The sequence below is a fragment of the Talpa occidentalis genome, unplaced genomic scaffold (assembly GCF_014898055.3).
Source record: "Talpa occidentalis isolate TD23 unplaced genomic scaffold, MPIMG_talOcc4v2.1 talOcc4.7, whole genome shotgun sequence".
Taxonomy (NCBI): Eukaryota; Metazoa; Chordata; class Mammalia; order Eulipotyphla; family Talpidae; genus Talpa; species Talpa occidentalis.
The window spans coordinates 58285235-58298910 of record NW_023605083.1 but is presented as its reverse complement, the minus strand read 5'-3'; the positions used below and the strand labels follow the sequence as shown (position 1 = coordinate 58298910).

Here is a 13676-nt window from a genome sequence, read left to right as displayed (position 1 = left end):
TGACTGCCTTTGCCCTCCCTTTTCAAATATTAATGCCTCCCCTACATATAACATCTCTTCTTTTCATTCCAGGTAGGTCTCCTTTCCAAACTGACATTCAGCAAGTTAGAGCTTCCCTGCCTTCACTTAAGATCATTCTTTTCCTCTAATGTCTTTTCTTCTCCCTGTTTTCTACTAAAATCTGTCCATCCTGACATTCTTTCTGTGTTCCCTCCTTCGAGGTTCATTTTCAGGATATGACGTCAATTCTCTAGCTGAATCATCCTTTCTCAGTTTCCTAATTCCCTGAACTCTGACCACTCAATTTAACTCCCCCTTATTATCGCTGTTTATTTCACCCTTATTACTTATCATTCTGACAGAATTTAACATTTTTGGAAGTTGGTATCTCTTTACCAAAACTCAAAGGAAAGGATTTGGGACAGAGGATGGGATTAATGGATCTGAGAACATCTGAGAGGCTTATTTACATTAATATTGATAGTCTAAGATATTTTCATGGATTATATAGTTTGCACATAAGAGATAGGTTTTATTCATACATTTATTTATTTATAACCTATGAAATAGGCAATATTATTGTTCCTATTTTACAACTGGGGAGAGTGAGTCACAAAATGTTTAAACATCTCGCCCAGATAACCTAGCTGAGCTGCAAACCCCTGCAGTCTGGCCATGCAGTCCATACTCATACCATTACAAGATGATCTATAATCTCTGGGCTCTAATAGCCCTTTAAAGCAATAGGGAAAAGACTTTTTATAAGGAAGGTAGAAGTCCATTTACCATTAAGAGAGCATCATTTTGTTGGTTGTGGGGGAGTAAGCTGCACATAATAGCCTAAATTCAACTGAATTTTATATTAAGGAAAAAAAAACTTACACCAGAAATATTATGCTTAAAATTAAACTCCTTTGCTATTATAAGTATGCCCAGTAGAAAGAATCTTGCACATAGCACCACTATATTTTTATTACTAAATGAAGGGTATTAACTTTTTTAATGATTTTCAATGTATATCATCAAGCAGTGTCCCAAGAGGGTCATTCCAATTTATTCAACAAATCAATAAAGTATATATGAATCAAAGCCACATGAACAATTAATATTTTTCTGTTAACTTTTATCAAAGTTACAGGTGTAAAAATGTGTCTCTGCACTTCAATTTGAGTTAATTTGATTATTAGCAAGACTGAACATATTTAAATATTAGCCTATTATTTCTCCTTCTGTAAATTAGCTATTTGTTAGAGAATTTTTATACTGTGAGAGGTCTTTTCATAGAACTATTCTAAATAGTGTTGCAGATGATATGGTAGTACACACAGAGAACCCCAAAACTCCACTGAAAAACTATTTCAACTAATCAATCAGTTCAGTAAAGTGGCAGGATACAAAATCAACACGCAAAAGTCAGTAGCCTTCCTATACACAAACAATAAATCTGAAGAAGAAGAAATAAAAAAAAAAACCATCACTTTTATTATTGAAACAAAAAAATCAAATACTTGAGAATAAATCTAACAAAAGAGGTAAAGGACCTATACAAAGAAAACTATAAAACACTATTAAAAGAAATAGAAGACACAAAGAAATGGAAAGACATCCCCTGCTCATGGACTGGAAGAATAAACATTATTAAAATGGCCATCCTACCTAAAGCAATATACAGATTCAATGCTATTCCAATAAAAATTTCAAAGTCAAAAAAAAAAAAAAATTTCAAAGTCATTCTTCAAAGAAATAGAACAATTATTGATGAAATTCATATGGAATGACCAAAAACCCTGAATAGCCAAAGCTCTCCTGAAAAAAAGAGAAGGGAATGGAGGCATCACATGCCCAGACTTCAAACTATAATACAAAACCATAATAATCAAAACTGCATAGTATTGGGACAAGAACACACAGAGACCAATGGAATCAAATAGAAAATCCAGAAATAAACTCACAGATTTATGGTCAACTAATCTTTGACAAAGGAGCAAAGAATATGCATTGGAGCAAAGAAAGTTTGTTCAATAAATGGTACTGGGAAAACTGAGTTGCTACATGCAAAAGAATGAAGCTTGACTACTACCTCACAACATGCACAAAAACCAACTCAAAATGGATTAAAGAACTAGACATGAGACCTGAAACCATAAAATACATATAAGGAAATATAGGCAAAACACTACGTGATATGCACATCAAAGACATCTTTACAGACACATCACCCAAAGCAGTGATAGTGAAGGAAAAGATCAACAGCTGGGACTACATCAAACTAAAGAGCTTCTGCACAGCAAAAGAGACAATAACAAAAACAAAGAGAAACCCCACCAACTGGGAGAACATTTTTGCACACAACACTAATGATAAAGGACTGATCACAAAAATCTACAAAGAGCTGATGAGACTCAACAAAAACAAAGAAAATAATCTAGTCAAAAAATGGGCAGAAGAGCCAAAAAGAAACTTCTCTGAAGAGGAAACGCAAATGGCCAACAGGCATATGAAAAAATGTTCAAGGGGCCTCTCCAGTGGCGCAGCGGTTGAGCGTTGGCCTGGTAGCTGCCCACAGCCTCTGCAGCGCCGGTTCGATCCCCGGCCACCAGGCAAGGGTCCCACATGGTGCGCAGACCTCTCCTGCCGCCCGCTGCTCCCCTCAGCGGTGTACTTTGTCATTCTGCCTTGTTCTGTTCCCCGCTCTGGCTCTGGTGAATTCCTTCACCCTCCCATGCTTCTGACTGTACCCAGTGCTTGTATGTATAAGTAAATAAATAAATCTTTAAAAAAAAAAAAAATGTTCAACATCACTTTGAATCAGGGAAATGCAAATCAAAACTACCATGAGATACCATCTTACACCAGTGAGAATGGCACATATCAAAAAAACTAGCAACAACAAATGTTGGCGCGGTTGAGAAGAAAAAGGAACTCTCCTGCACTGTTGGTGGGAGTACAAACTGGTCCAACCACTATGGATAGCTGTGTGGAGATTTCTTGACCTATTAAACATACAGCTTCCATATGATCCAGCAATTCCACTCCTAGGTATTTACCCAGAGGACACAGAAACATCAATTCCAAAGAGCACCTGCACCCCTGTGTTTATAGCAGCACTGTTTACAATAGCTAAGCTTTGGAAACAACCCAAATGCCCAAAAATAGATGACTGGATCAAGAAGATGTGGTACATTATGCACCATGGAATATTACTCAGCATTCAAAAAAGATAAACACATGCAATTTGCAGCAACATGATGGAGCTGGAAGGGATCATGCTCAGCCAAATAAGCCAGAAAGAAAAAGAAAAATACCGGATGATCTCACTCATAGCAGGAATCTAGAAAACTTAAATAAGGGACCAGGAAAAAGAACAACTATAAGAAAGAAAATATCAAAATCAACAAACTGTGAACCAGAGACACTCTGTGGGCGGTGGGGGGTGGGGAAAGGAGGAATTGGGGTCAAAATAAGGGGTTTGTAATTGTATGGGGAATATAAAAATAAAATTTAAATTAAAAAAAGAACTATTCTAAATAGTGATGAATCTTCAGTTTATTATTGCTGTTGTATAAAAAATTAAATGGGTAGGGGGAGAAAAGACATTCTCTTTTTCCTTCTTTCTCCTAGTATATTCTACTCAGTTTAATGGCTCAAATGCTTCAGGTAGGGGTGAAAAAGATTCAAAGAGAAAAAATGAGTACCAATTAGACAGAGATAAACATGCATAGAAAGGAGAAGTTAAGGATAGCAGACCTAGAAAGAAAAGAGGTTATTTCTTGGGGACCAGTGGCTGTGGGAATGCCAATTAGTCACTTAACCATTACTCAAACCTTAAATGCTCTTCTTTGTCCATAAGCTATCCATGCCTCAGACTGGGAAAGAGGCAGTGGGGTGGGGAAAAAAGAAAGACTAGTTTCAGTAGTGCCAAAGCAGCATCACTTGGGCAAATAAGAGGACAATTATGTGGATTTCAACTATGAGCTGTGAAAAGTTTTATAATGGAGCTATAAGCAAATACTATATAAATGTTAGGAAATACTATATAAATGTGTTTTACAGACAGAAGAAAACAAAAAACTACATAGCTGATACAACTGGCTGCTCACCCAGTCACCATTGCCATCCCTCTGCTTTGCTGGCAGTCATAATTTTGTCCTAGTGTTGCTTCACCCTTCATATGACTCACAGGGAAATCCTGCTTGGTTTAAGCCAATTATTGAGAACTTCTCCTCCCCCTTGTTAGAGATTGTTTAGGGATGAGTATGCAGCCCTCCCTAACTCCTATTAAAGGAAAACTGCTGGGGATTGTAAGCTCAGCAAGACACACATCTACCTTAGGATGGAAAGGAAAGCAAAGTAAGAAAAAAACTGCCTTCCTTAAAATGACAAAAAGGGGGAACTCAAGTCCTTATTGACAATAAGTCATTGAACTAACCAAAGAGAAAGCCACCCTACCTCTCAATTTCTGAAGTAAATTTTCCTTAGTGTTTATCTATTTACATTTAAGTGTTTAAATTTCTTATAGCTGAATCATCCTAAGTAGTTCATAATAAAAACCTTACAAGCTCATTAGCATCATTATTATACTGTTACCCCAAAAAAGCAAACTGTAATGTCTTCCCTGTTACTTGAACATCTTGAAGTAATCATCTATTTTCAATTTTCCCATCTTTTTGCTGTTTTTCTTATTTTACATTATAAAATGTAGCCAAAACTCAAACACTTCTGTTTAATGTTTTCAGCACTTCTAGCAACCTAAAATATAACAGCAAAAAAGTTGTTCAGAGTTTCCATACCAAACAAATGACTGTGACTAAATATTTGTTTGTGGGATGCTGTAGAGAGCAGCTATTAAGAGTAATATTCTTTTTACAAAAAAAAATTATTCCAGCAGTTTACCAACCAAATGTTTTTAGAGTAAATTCTATTATACAACTGATAGGAAATCAAACAGGAGTCCACCATGGGAAAAAAAGAAAAAAAACTAGTACCCCCTTACTGAATATATTAAAACATACTGAAAAATACAAATCTCTTTCAAAAATAATTTTTAACAGAAGTACTGTCTGATGCCCCCAATAATTCAAAATAGGAACATTATGTTACACTATATTCCAAATAAATGAGAAAACAAAAAGAACTAAAAAGGGAAGAAATATTACTATGCCAGAAACTTGAACCATTTTCACAGGATAAATTCCCACAGTAGACGTAACAATGTCTCTCTGATGACTGAAGTTTTTCAAGTGCTTTTTCTTTAAAGATGCTACACCTACAGTCCCATTCATTTTTTCCTGCTATCAAAACAATTAACGGGCCTCCCCGGTGGCACAGCACTGTGAAGCTTGAAGCTGTCCACAGCATCTGCAGCACAGGTTTGATTCCCAGCCAGCCAGGGAGATTCCCACATTGCGCAGCAGACCTCGCCTGTCTCACCCACTGCTCCCCTCAGCAGTATATTTTGGTCAGTCTGCCTGTTCTGCTCCCGCTCTGTCTCTGGTGAATCCTCTCACCATCCCGCACCTCTGGCCTGTACCACACTTCTTGTATAAAAATAAATAAAGATCTTTAAAAAAAAATTACCATGTAAATTCAACTGGCCCATTTTGGAGTGGACTAGTCCTTTCCTATCCTTGTATCTATATGAGATATATACCTAGCAACAGACTGGCTGCTTAAGAATGCTGATGTTGCCTACAAGATATTCTAGTGGAAGTGCTAAGTAATCAGTTAGATATAAAGATCAGAGGCTGGTACAGAATTTGCTTCAATTTAACTTAATTTGTGAGTTGTCAGCATACGAACTGTAAATGACAGCACAGAAAGAGATTAAAATGCCTAAAGAAAAGGTATGGAACAGTGGTTTTTAACCTTGGTGGCACATGAGAATCACCAGGGGAACTTTTAAAAATGTTGATACCCAGCTAGTACCCCTGGGCCAATGAACTCAGAATCTTTGGGAGCAGGACTCAGACATCAGAGCTTTTTAAAGTTCTCTAAGTGTTTCCAATGTGCAACCAAGGTCAGGAAGATAAGAAGACTTAAGACATTAAGAATTAACAGTACTACAGAAAGATCAAGCATAGGTTTCTGGTCCTAGCTACCTCATTAGTCTCACCCAGACTACTACATACCTCAAAATTCAACACAGCTCAAGAGAAAAGTGAGATAGTAGGAATAATTTGCCTCTAATACCCCGAGAGTCCCCAGCATAATCTGAATCAAAGTAAAAAACTGAAATATTCCTTTCTTCTGAGGGGATGGGCAAGAGAAAAATTGCCATTAACTAATTACCAGTAGCAGAATATATATTTTTGTAAATAATTACCTTCCCAAGCCAATAACATTTTTAAGTAAGATGACACATCAAATAACATTTGGTAAGCCTGAGAACATTCTAACTGAATGAGTTTTGCTAGTTTGTTACAGGGATTTCAAAATGGAGGCATAATTTAACTACAAAATTCCTTAATTCAAAATATTATTGAGGCAGATCTCATCCTAACACTGCCTGCTTGTATATATGCAGGCACTTTCTTATCTCTTTTCTCTTTTTCCTAATAAACCGCCCTTCTGAACAAAAAAGAAAATTTTTAATTGATTGGACCTTTTCTAAAGATCAAGTGACGGAGCTCCCTGGTGGTGCAAGGGGTTAAGACACAACCTATAAAGCTATCCACAGCCACTGCAGCATGAGTTCAATCCCTGGCCAGGCAGCACCCATATGGCGCAGCAGACCTCTCCTGACTCGCCCGCTGATCCCTTCAGCAGTGTATTTCAGTCAATCTGCCTGTTCTGATCCCCACTCTGCCTCTGGTGAATCCTTTCATGCCCCACACCTCTGGCCTGTACCCCAGCTCTTGTATGCATAAATAAATAAATCTTTTTTAAAAATAAAGATAAAGATAAAGAGATGGAGATTTAAGATTTGGGAAGCACGCATGCACGTAAACATAGGGAGCCACAGGACTTCTAATTTTCCAAGCTGGGTTGAAGTTCACATCTATCACCTAGTAGCTTTGTGACTTCAGCCAAATTTCCCAATCTGTGTATCTGTATTTCCTCGGCTATGATAAGGAAGTAAAATCAACTTCAGAGAGATTGTAGAAATAAAAACATGAAAAGCAATATGAAAAGTAGTAGCATTTTTACATTATTGCCCAGCCTATTTTAACATTAACTCTAATGTACATATATTGAGAAGAGGCTCTACCAAGCTAGCAGCACAACATCCAAAAACAAAACAAAACAAAAACCTTTCTTCTTGCCATCACATTTTTGTTCCAGTTAGAGCAAGTCTACTTGCTAGATATATTTTAATGGAATAACTTGGTCTTGTCAGTAATTGACAATACTCTTCAAATGTCATTGAAACCATGTGACTTCAAATTCCACAGAGCATATGGGAAACCAGTATTATTAAAGTTCTGTTAAGGAAAAGTTAACATACTCAAATGCTAACCAGCATATGCAAACCACTTGATTGTTTTTCATTACTCCCGAAAACAAGGTGAGAGTTAGAAAAATAAAGTTAAATATACAGCTTTCACTTGGAAGATTACGGGACAAGACAGGAGATAAGTACCATTTCCCCTAAAGTCAGACAGATAAGGGGCAGTTTGTTCAATCAGAAAGATTCTCCTCCTCCCTCTCACAAATTCTAAGGTTAGAACTGAAGGACATAGAACTTCAGAGCACTAGCAAAATCTCCTGGCCTCCAAAGCACTGCTGTGAGAAATAATGATCTAGCCATTAATGACAAAGACTTAGGGCAATTTGCTACGTAATCTTTCAAAAGCCTCCTTCACTCAAACCGGTTTGTCAATGGGAAAGACCATTTAATAAATCTGAAGATTTACAAGTGAACTTTGAAGTTTAACATTATAAGAATAGAAATTATGTCAGGTTATAACAGAACAAACGAATTATGAGAGATGGGAATAAATTTTAAGAGTCTTAGAAAGGATTAGTGCTGTAAAAAGAAACTCAAGACTGTCACACTTTTAAGTCCTCTTCAAAGAGATTTTTAAGCAAAGGCTATCATGTGTTGGCTTGCTTTAAGCAATTACTTATATTAGCAAACAACCTGTAGTAGTCACTAATAAAAAGCAAAACATAGTTAAGTGTTCTAGAAGGAGCCTGAATTACTAGACATACTTAAGAGTCTTAGATGTACATACCTTGTATAGCATGAATTATTTTGCCAATAATTTGCTCTTTCAGCAACGTAATACAAGTTAGTATAGAATGTGACATTTTTTTCAATCTAGATCTTAAATTAGAATAATTATTTTGATGGCAAATTATGATATCCCAACAAAGCCAAGAAAAGGAAGACAATACCAGCAGATTATAAGAGATGAAAATAGCCTCAAAGAAAGACCATACTTAAAACTCTTTTATGAGGATGTACAACATAGAAGAGACTGAGGAAAAATAGAGTTCAAAATTAATATTAATCCCTACTACAAAAAGAAAACACATTATATTTACATTGACAAAACCTGCCAGGGTTTTAAAGTTGCTGACAATACTACTGAAAAAAACTATGCCAAACTGCAAATTACCTTAAAGCATGTTGTTCTGATGTGCTGTGCAGGTTATCTTTAGTTTACAGACGAGCTCTTTTAAGATGTTTTAGCCAACTGCTCCAACTAAAATATAAGCATTGAGCAGAGCACCAGAAGAAAAGGGAAAAACCTGTTCGATTTTATAATCTGAAGGTCCCACTGACAAAATAGGAAAGAATGTAGGAAAGGGAGGTGAATTTTAATTTAAACAGTTCAAATTTGAGGTTAGGAGAAGATCCTGGAATTAATCAACCAGTCCATGGACGTGAAATAGCACAAGGGTCAGGGCCAAATGATATTCAATGTTATTTGCCAGCGAAATGTCCAAATTAGTGTATATACATTTTGATCACTGATTATTTGTATACTATACTATGCAGAAGGTATAATGAGGCACTCAGTGAATAAAAAGATGGGAAAACAAAGCATTTCCTATGCTCAGGAAGTTTATAATCCAGGAGAAGGGGTGAATGAAACATGTTCTGTCTGAAAATACAATTCAGGCCTCCTACAGATGTTCAAAGTGATGCTGAGTTCACACAGGGAGATCTGGCACTGCATTGTGATTCTGTTTCAACACAACACTTATAGATACAATATTATTCAAAGCTGGAGATGCTACTGAAAAGAGCTTTAAAATTAAATGTCAGCAGATTGACAACATCTGACATTTGATAAATGATGGTAAAATCTCAAATAAGGAAAAAACAACGATGACTAGCTCTTTGGCACAAAACCTGCTCTTCAACGCTCCACTGAACACGACAGGTCCCTAAAGCTGAACCTAAAAGCATGTAACAGTTGCTGATTGGCTATAGGCATCCACAGAAAAACACACACCCCTCAGGGTGCATGACATGCATCTTGTCTGTAGAACATGGCATGAAGGAAACTGACTGCAAGAGGAGGAAAAAGCAAAGAAATTGTATGTGACAGCCTTCTGAAAAGTATAATCCAAACAAATCCAAGCCCCACTACCTGTTATTAAAACAGAGTTTTGGTGCAGCATCTCTCCCTCCTAAATATAATTGCTAACGCACTGAACAGGTCATCCATCCATAAACTATGACTACTATCCGGTCTTAAACGCATTTCACCAGCAAAAGAGGAGGTAAAGAAGTCCAGTTCTTTAGAGGTACTATAAAAGACACCTGAGAATAATATTTAAGTAATTATTAGATGAATACTATATAATGAAGACCTCTCTACCCCCGCAAAAAAAAAAAAAAATCCCTAACGAGTTGAAAGACATTGTGTAATTCTACACCTTTATTACCTTTACCTGTAAAAAATGAAATTCCTGATCTAGCCACCTCTTCATAACACTACCACATACAGTTTTTCTTTGCTATTTCACCTGAATAGGATGGTTTAACTAAAATCAGCCTGACTATGATCCTAGTAAGAAAAAAAAAAGATCACGAGTAGTGTGAACACACACACACAGAGACACACACAACTGGACAAACAGGCTGGATACTTGATAAAACATAATATCCTTCATTCATCTGCAATTCTAGTCATTTTCTCTAGCAGATCTCAGATTTTCAGAATAAGTATGCAGGTTATTTAAAACTGAGTTATATATAGTCATTTAGCAGCAGCAAAACACTTCTGGCATTATCACAGATGCTAGATCTCTGGAGGAATTTTTCCCCCAAACTAGCATTTTTCTTCACCAAGAAGCAACTGGCCTTTATTTTTAAAAACAAGAGCCTCTGCCCCCCCCCAAAAAAACCGCACAAATCAAAGGCCACAGTTAAATTCTACGCTAATGAAACTGTGAGATGACATCCCAGACGTTGTCAAAGCCTGTTTTTCATACACTACCACCAGACAGTTTGATGCAGTATTCCTGATTGCTCTTTATCGTATTTGTAAATACACTCACTAATCCACTAAATTAGGTAATTTACAAACAGGCCGTCTCAGTTATTAGTGGCCAGCAGTCAAGTTCTATTACATTCTATCCTTAAACAGTTGTCTAAACATTTCCATCCAGGTTAAGGCTCGAATGGGCAAGAGAGGGAGGTTAGAGAAATTCGGATGGGGGCAGGGTAGAAGCTGGGAAAAAAATCCTGCATCTCAGTCCTCAGCGACAACATTCTGCCAGTGCCCACAGAAAAACTAAATTCGGCACCTCTTCCTCCTGTTACACTGGCAACAAAGAGGGAGTTTCGCTAACGCTCCCGTCACCCACCAGGTGCCCAATCTCCTTCCCAGCCCAGTCCTCGGCGCTCCCGCAGGGGCCTGGGTGAGCCAGGAGGCCGCCGCGGTGCCCGGGGTCAAGGCACAAAGAGGGGGATGGTGGAAAGGAGCGGGTGGGACCTGGGAATTGGGCCACGCAAGGGCTCCAGGATCCACTTAAACACTTGAACCCGGACGGGGGACAGCGGCCAAGAGAAAAGGACAGAATATCTAATGGAACAGAAACTGGAATAAGATGGCAAAAGGGTGAAGAGCCCATGCTGGGGGTACTCCTCCGGGATCTCAGAAAATATAGTCAGTGGGTGTTGCAGGAGGAAGCGGGGTGGGGGGAGAGAGTGGGGGACACAGCACGGAAGGGAAGAGAGGCGCAAGGCCCGAAACACTAGGGAAGGGGGTGCCACCCAGGGCAGAGCAGAGAGGAGGAGCCTCTGTTGCCTCTACCTGCAGGCGGCGGGACGGGCCGCTCAGGTGTGACTGGGTGGAGGCCAAATCGGAAAGGGCAGGGAAGAGCTCAGGGTGCACAGGGGGCCGCGCAGAGGCTCCTGCGGGCCGGCAGCCCCGGAGCCCGCAGCCGCGGAGCGAGCGCGGGGGCATCTGCGGGACAAGCAGGAGGGAGAGCGGGGGCGGGAGTCTCAGGAGTGCACAGTGGGCTGCAGGGAGGCTCGCGGGCAGCCCGCGGCACCGGGCGGCGGGCGCCCGCGGCGCGGCGCGGGAGCGGCATCCAGGCGGGCGGCCGGGAGGCGGGAGCCCCTCACCTGCGCGGCGGAGGCGGAGCTGCAGCAGCCCATGGCGGGGCCGGAGGAGCCCGGAGGCGGCGCCGGGCGCGCAGCTACGCCCCGGAGCCCCTCGGCATGCGAGCCGGCGGGCGCCCGGGGAGGGCGCGGCCAGGCCCTACACGGCGCGGCGGCGGCGGCTGCTCGGGCGGCGGTGGGGACTCAAGAGGCGGCGCGGCTCGGGGCGGGCGCCGGCCACATCCCCCGGCGGTTGCGGCGGCGGCTGCGCGGCTCCTGCTCCGCTCCTACTGCTGCAGCTGCTCCCCAGCGGAAAGGGGCGGGCGGCGGCCGCCGCGGCGCCTCCCCCTGCCCCCGCCTCCCGCCTCCCGCGCCCAGTTCCTCTCGCGCTCCCTCTCCCAGGCCGCCGCCTCCTCAGCGCCGCGCGCGTCTCCCATCAGACTCCCCGCCCCAGCGCAGCGCCGAGTCGGCGGCGCGCGGCGGCGGTCAGAACGAGGCCGGCCCTTCGGCGCGCGTCGGAGCCTGCGCAGTGCCGAAACCATTTGGCTGTGGCACCGAGGCAGAGCGCAGCCTCGGGACCAGCAGACGCCTGGGGCTGAGGAACCCGCCGTCCGAACTGGCTCGCAGTCGAAATGGGGCCGTGTTGCTTCCGGGTACGGGAGGCACTGCTGAGGCGCCAGAAGCCCCTCGCTTTCGCTGCTAGGCAGGCACCCCGAGGACACCAAAGGCTACGAACCCCTGCGACGGCCGTTCTTTATCCAGAGGAAAGAGTGTATACGGTAACCCTTCCCTGGAGGAGGGGTAAGGTGATAGAAGTCGAGGAAGCATCTGTTGCGACTAGTTCCATTTTGCTGATGTGGAAACTAAGCCTTGAAGTGAACCAAGAGCCTAATGATATGCAACCAAGGTCGAAACTGTTATAAAGTGCAGGAAATAGAGAATATTTAAAAGGACTCACGGCATCTCAATTCATCCTTACATGAATCTTAACTCCCTTATACAAAATACCCCCCCCAACAATAAACGAGTATTATTAGTTCATGCATATTAAAAATATTTATTAAGTTCCAGTAATTCATAGGAAGTGGAAATAAAGAGGTGAACAAAATGGCAAAGTTTCTGCTCTCGTACAAGTCCCTATCACTACGACATTACACCCTGCGGTAGCAACAAGTTAGAGTAGGTGTTGTCAAGAAATTTACAACCCTGGCAGAAATGATGGAGGAATGTGAGATTAGAACAGTTAAAAGATGGCAGGAACAAAACCAGAGATCATGGTTAATATGAAAAGAACTGTCATACCAGGTGCTGTTACAAACCTTTTTCATGTTTCTTTTTATCCTGTCTCAAAATCCGAAAAGGGAAAAAAAGGTTATTTGCAAAGATGCAAGAGAGTGAGACTCTAGAAGGCCTGCCTCCCCCAAATAAAAGACAGCAAGTTTTAAAGATAGTGTGTGTTGAAAGGGAATCTAAGCAAAGTCAAGATGGGAACCTGCAACAGCCAAAGAAAAGACCACAGAAGAATTCTGGTTGGTATGTTCCAATACCATCTCCTAGCACATTTACTGTGGATGCACCATGTCTCTAAGCCTTATTCTCCTTGGTGAACCTCTAATAATAGAGCTAGCCAGGAAGGTTGTTGTGAAGATTTATAAGCCAGTGTATGACTGATTATAACTAAAAGATAGGTAAGCACTCAACAAATACTGTTTGAGATCCTTAATTCTTGCCTATGGTTAGTTTCAGTTTGACCTGAGAATCCACCATACCACTGAGCTGCTGAGTCCTAAGTGTGTTGACAGTAACTATTAAATGGGCCTTTAAAAAGAAGTGGAAAAAATAAAATTTAATGACTTTGGTCCCAATTCTGACTGTAAATTCCACAATTCGAATGTAAACTCCCTGAGAACAAGAAAAGCATTTTATCCTTTGTATCTCCCTCAGCTGTCTCAAATGTTTGTTGAATAATTCAAAACAGGCAGGAATAAAAAAAAAACAAACTTCCCTTGAGATTTTCCCTCAAAGTACATCTTGTTTTTAACTGAGGGAGGAGGCTGAAAGTAAAATTATAGTCTTAAACAAGAAGCCATCTGTCTTCCTTCTTTATATTCAAGGAAAGGGGAGTTGTTTCTCTTAGCAGAGTCAATATGGGAGCATTTCTCTCAGATTATAA

At 40.9% G+C, this 13676-nt stretch overlaps 1 protein-coding gene across 3 annotated transcripts in view; it reads right to left on the bottom strand.

Moving 5' to 3' along the window:
* Positions 1-11778, bottom strand: part of SLC44A1 (solute carrier family 44 member 1) — a 167048-nt gene extending 155270 nt beyond the window's left edge. The window contains exon 1 of one of the 3 annotated variants that reach the window (XM_037494487.2): positions 11528-11778. In XM_037494487.2, the coding sequence (XP_037350384.1) occupies positions 11528-11560 (33 nt within the window). In that variant the 5' untranslated portion in view covers positions 11561-11778. The remainder of the gene's footprint in view (positions 1-11527) is intronic. The other 2 variants (XM_037494485.2, XM_037494486.2) reach the window with 2 other exon arrangements.
* Between the last annotated feature and the right edge of the window lie 1898 nt (positions 11779-13676).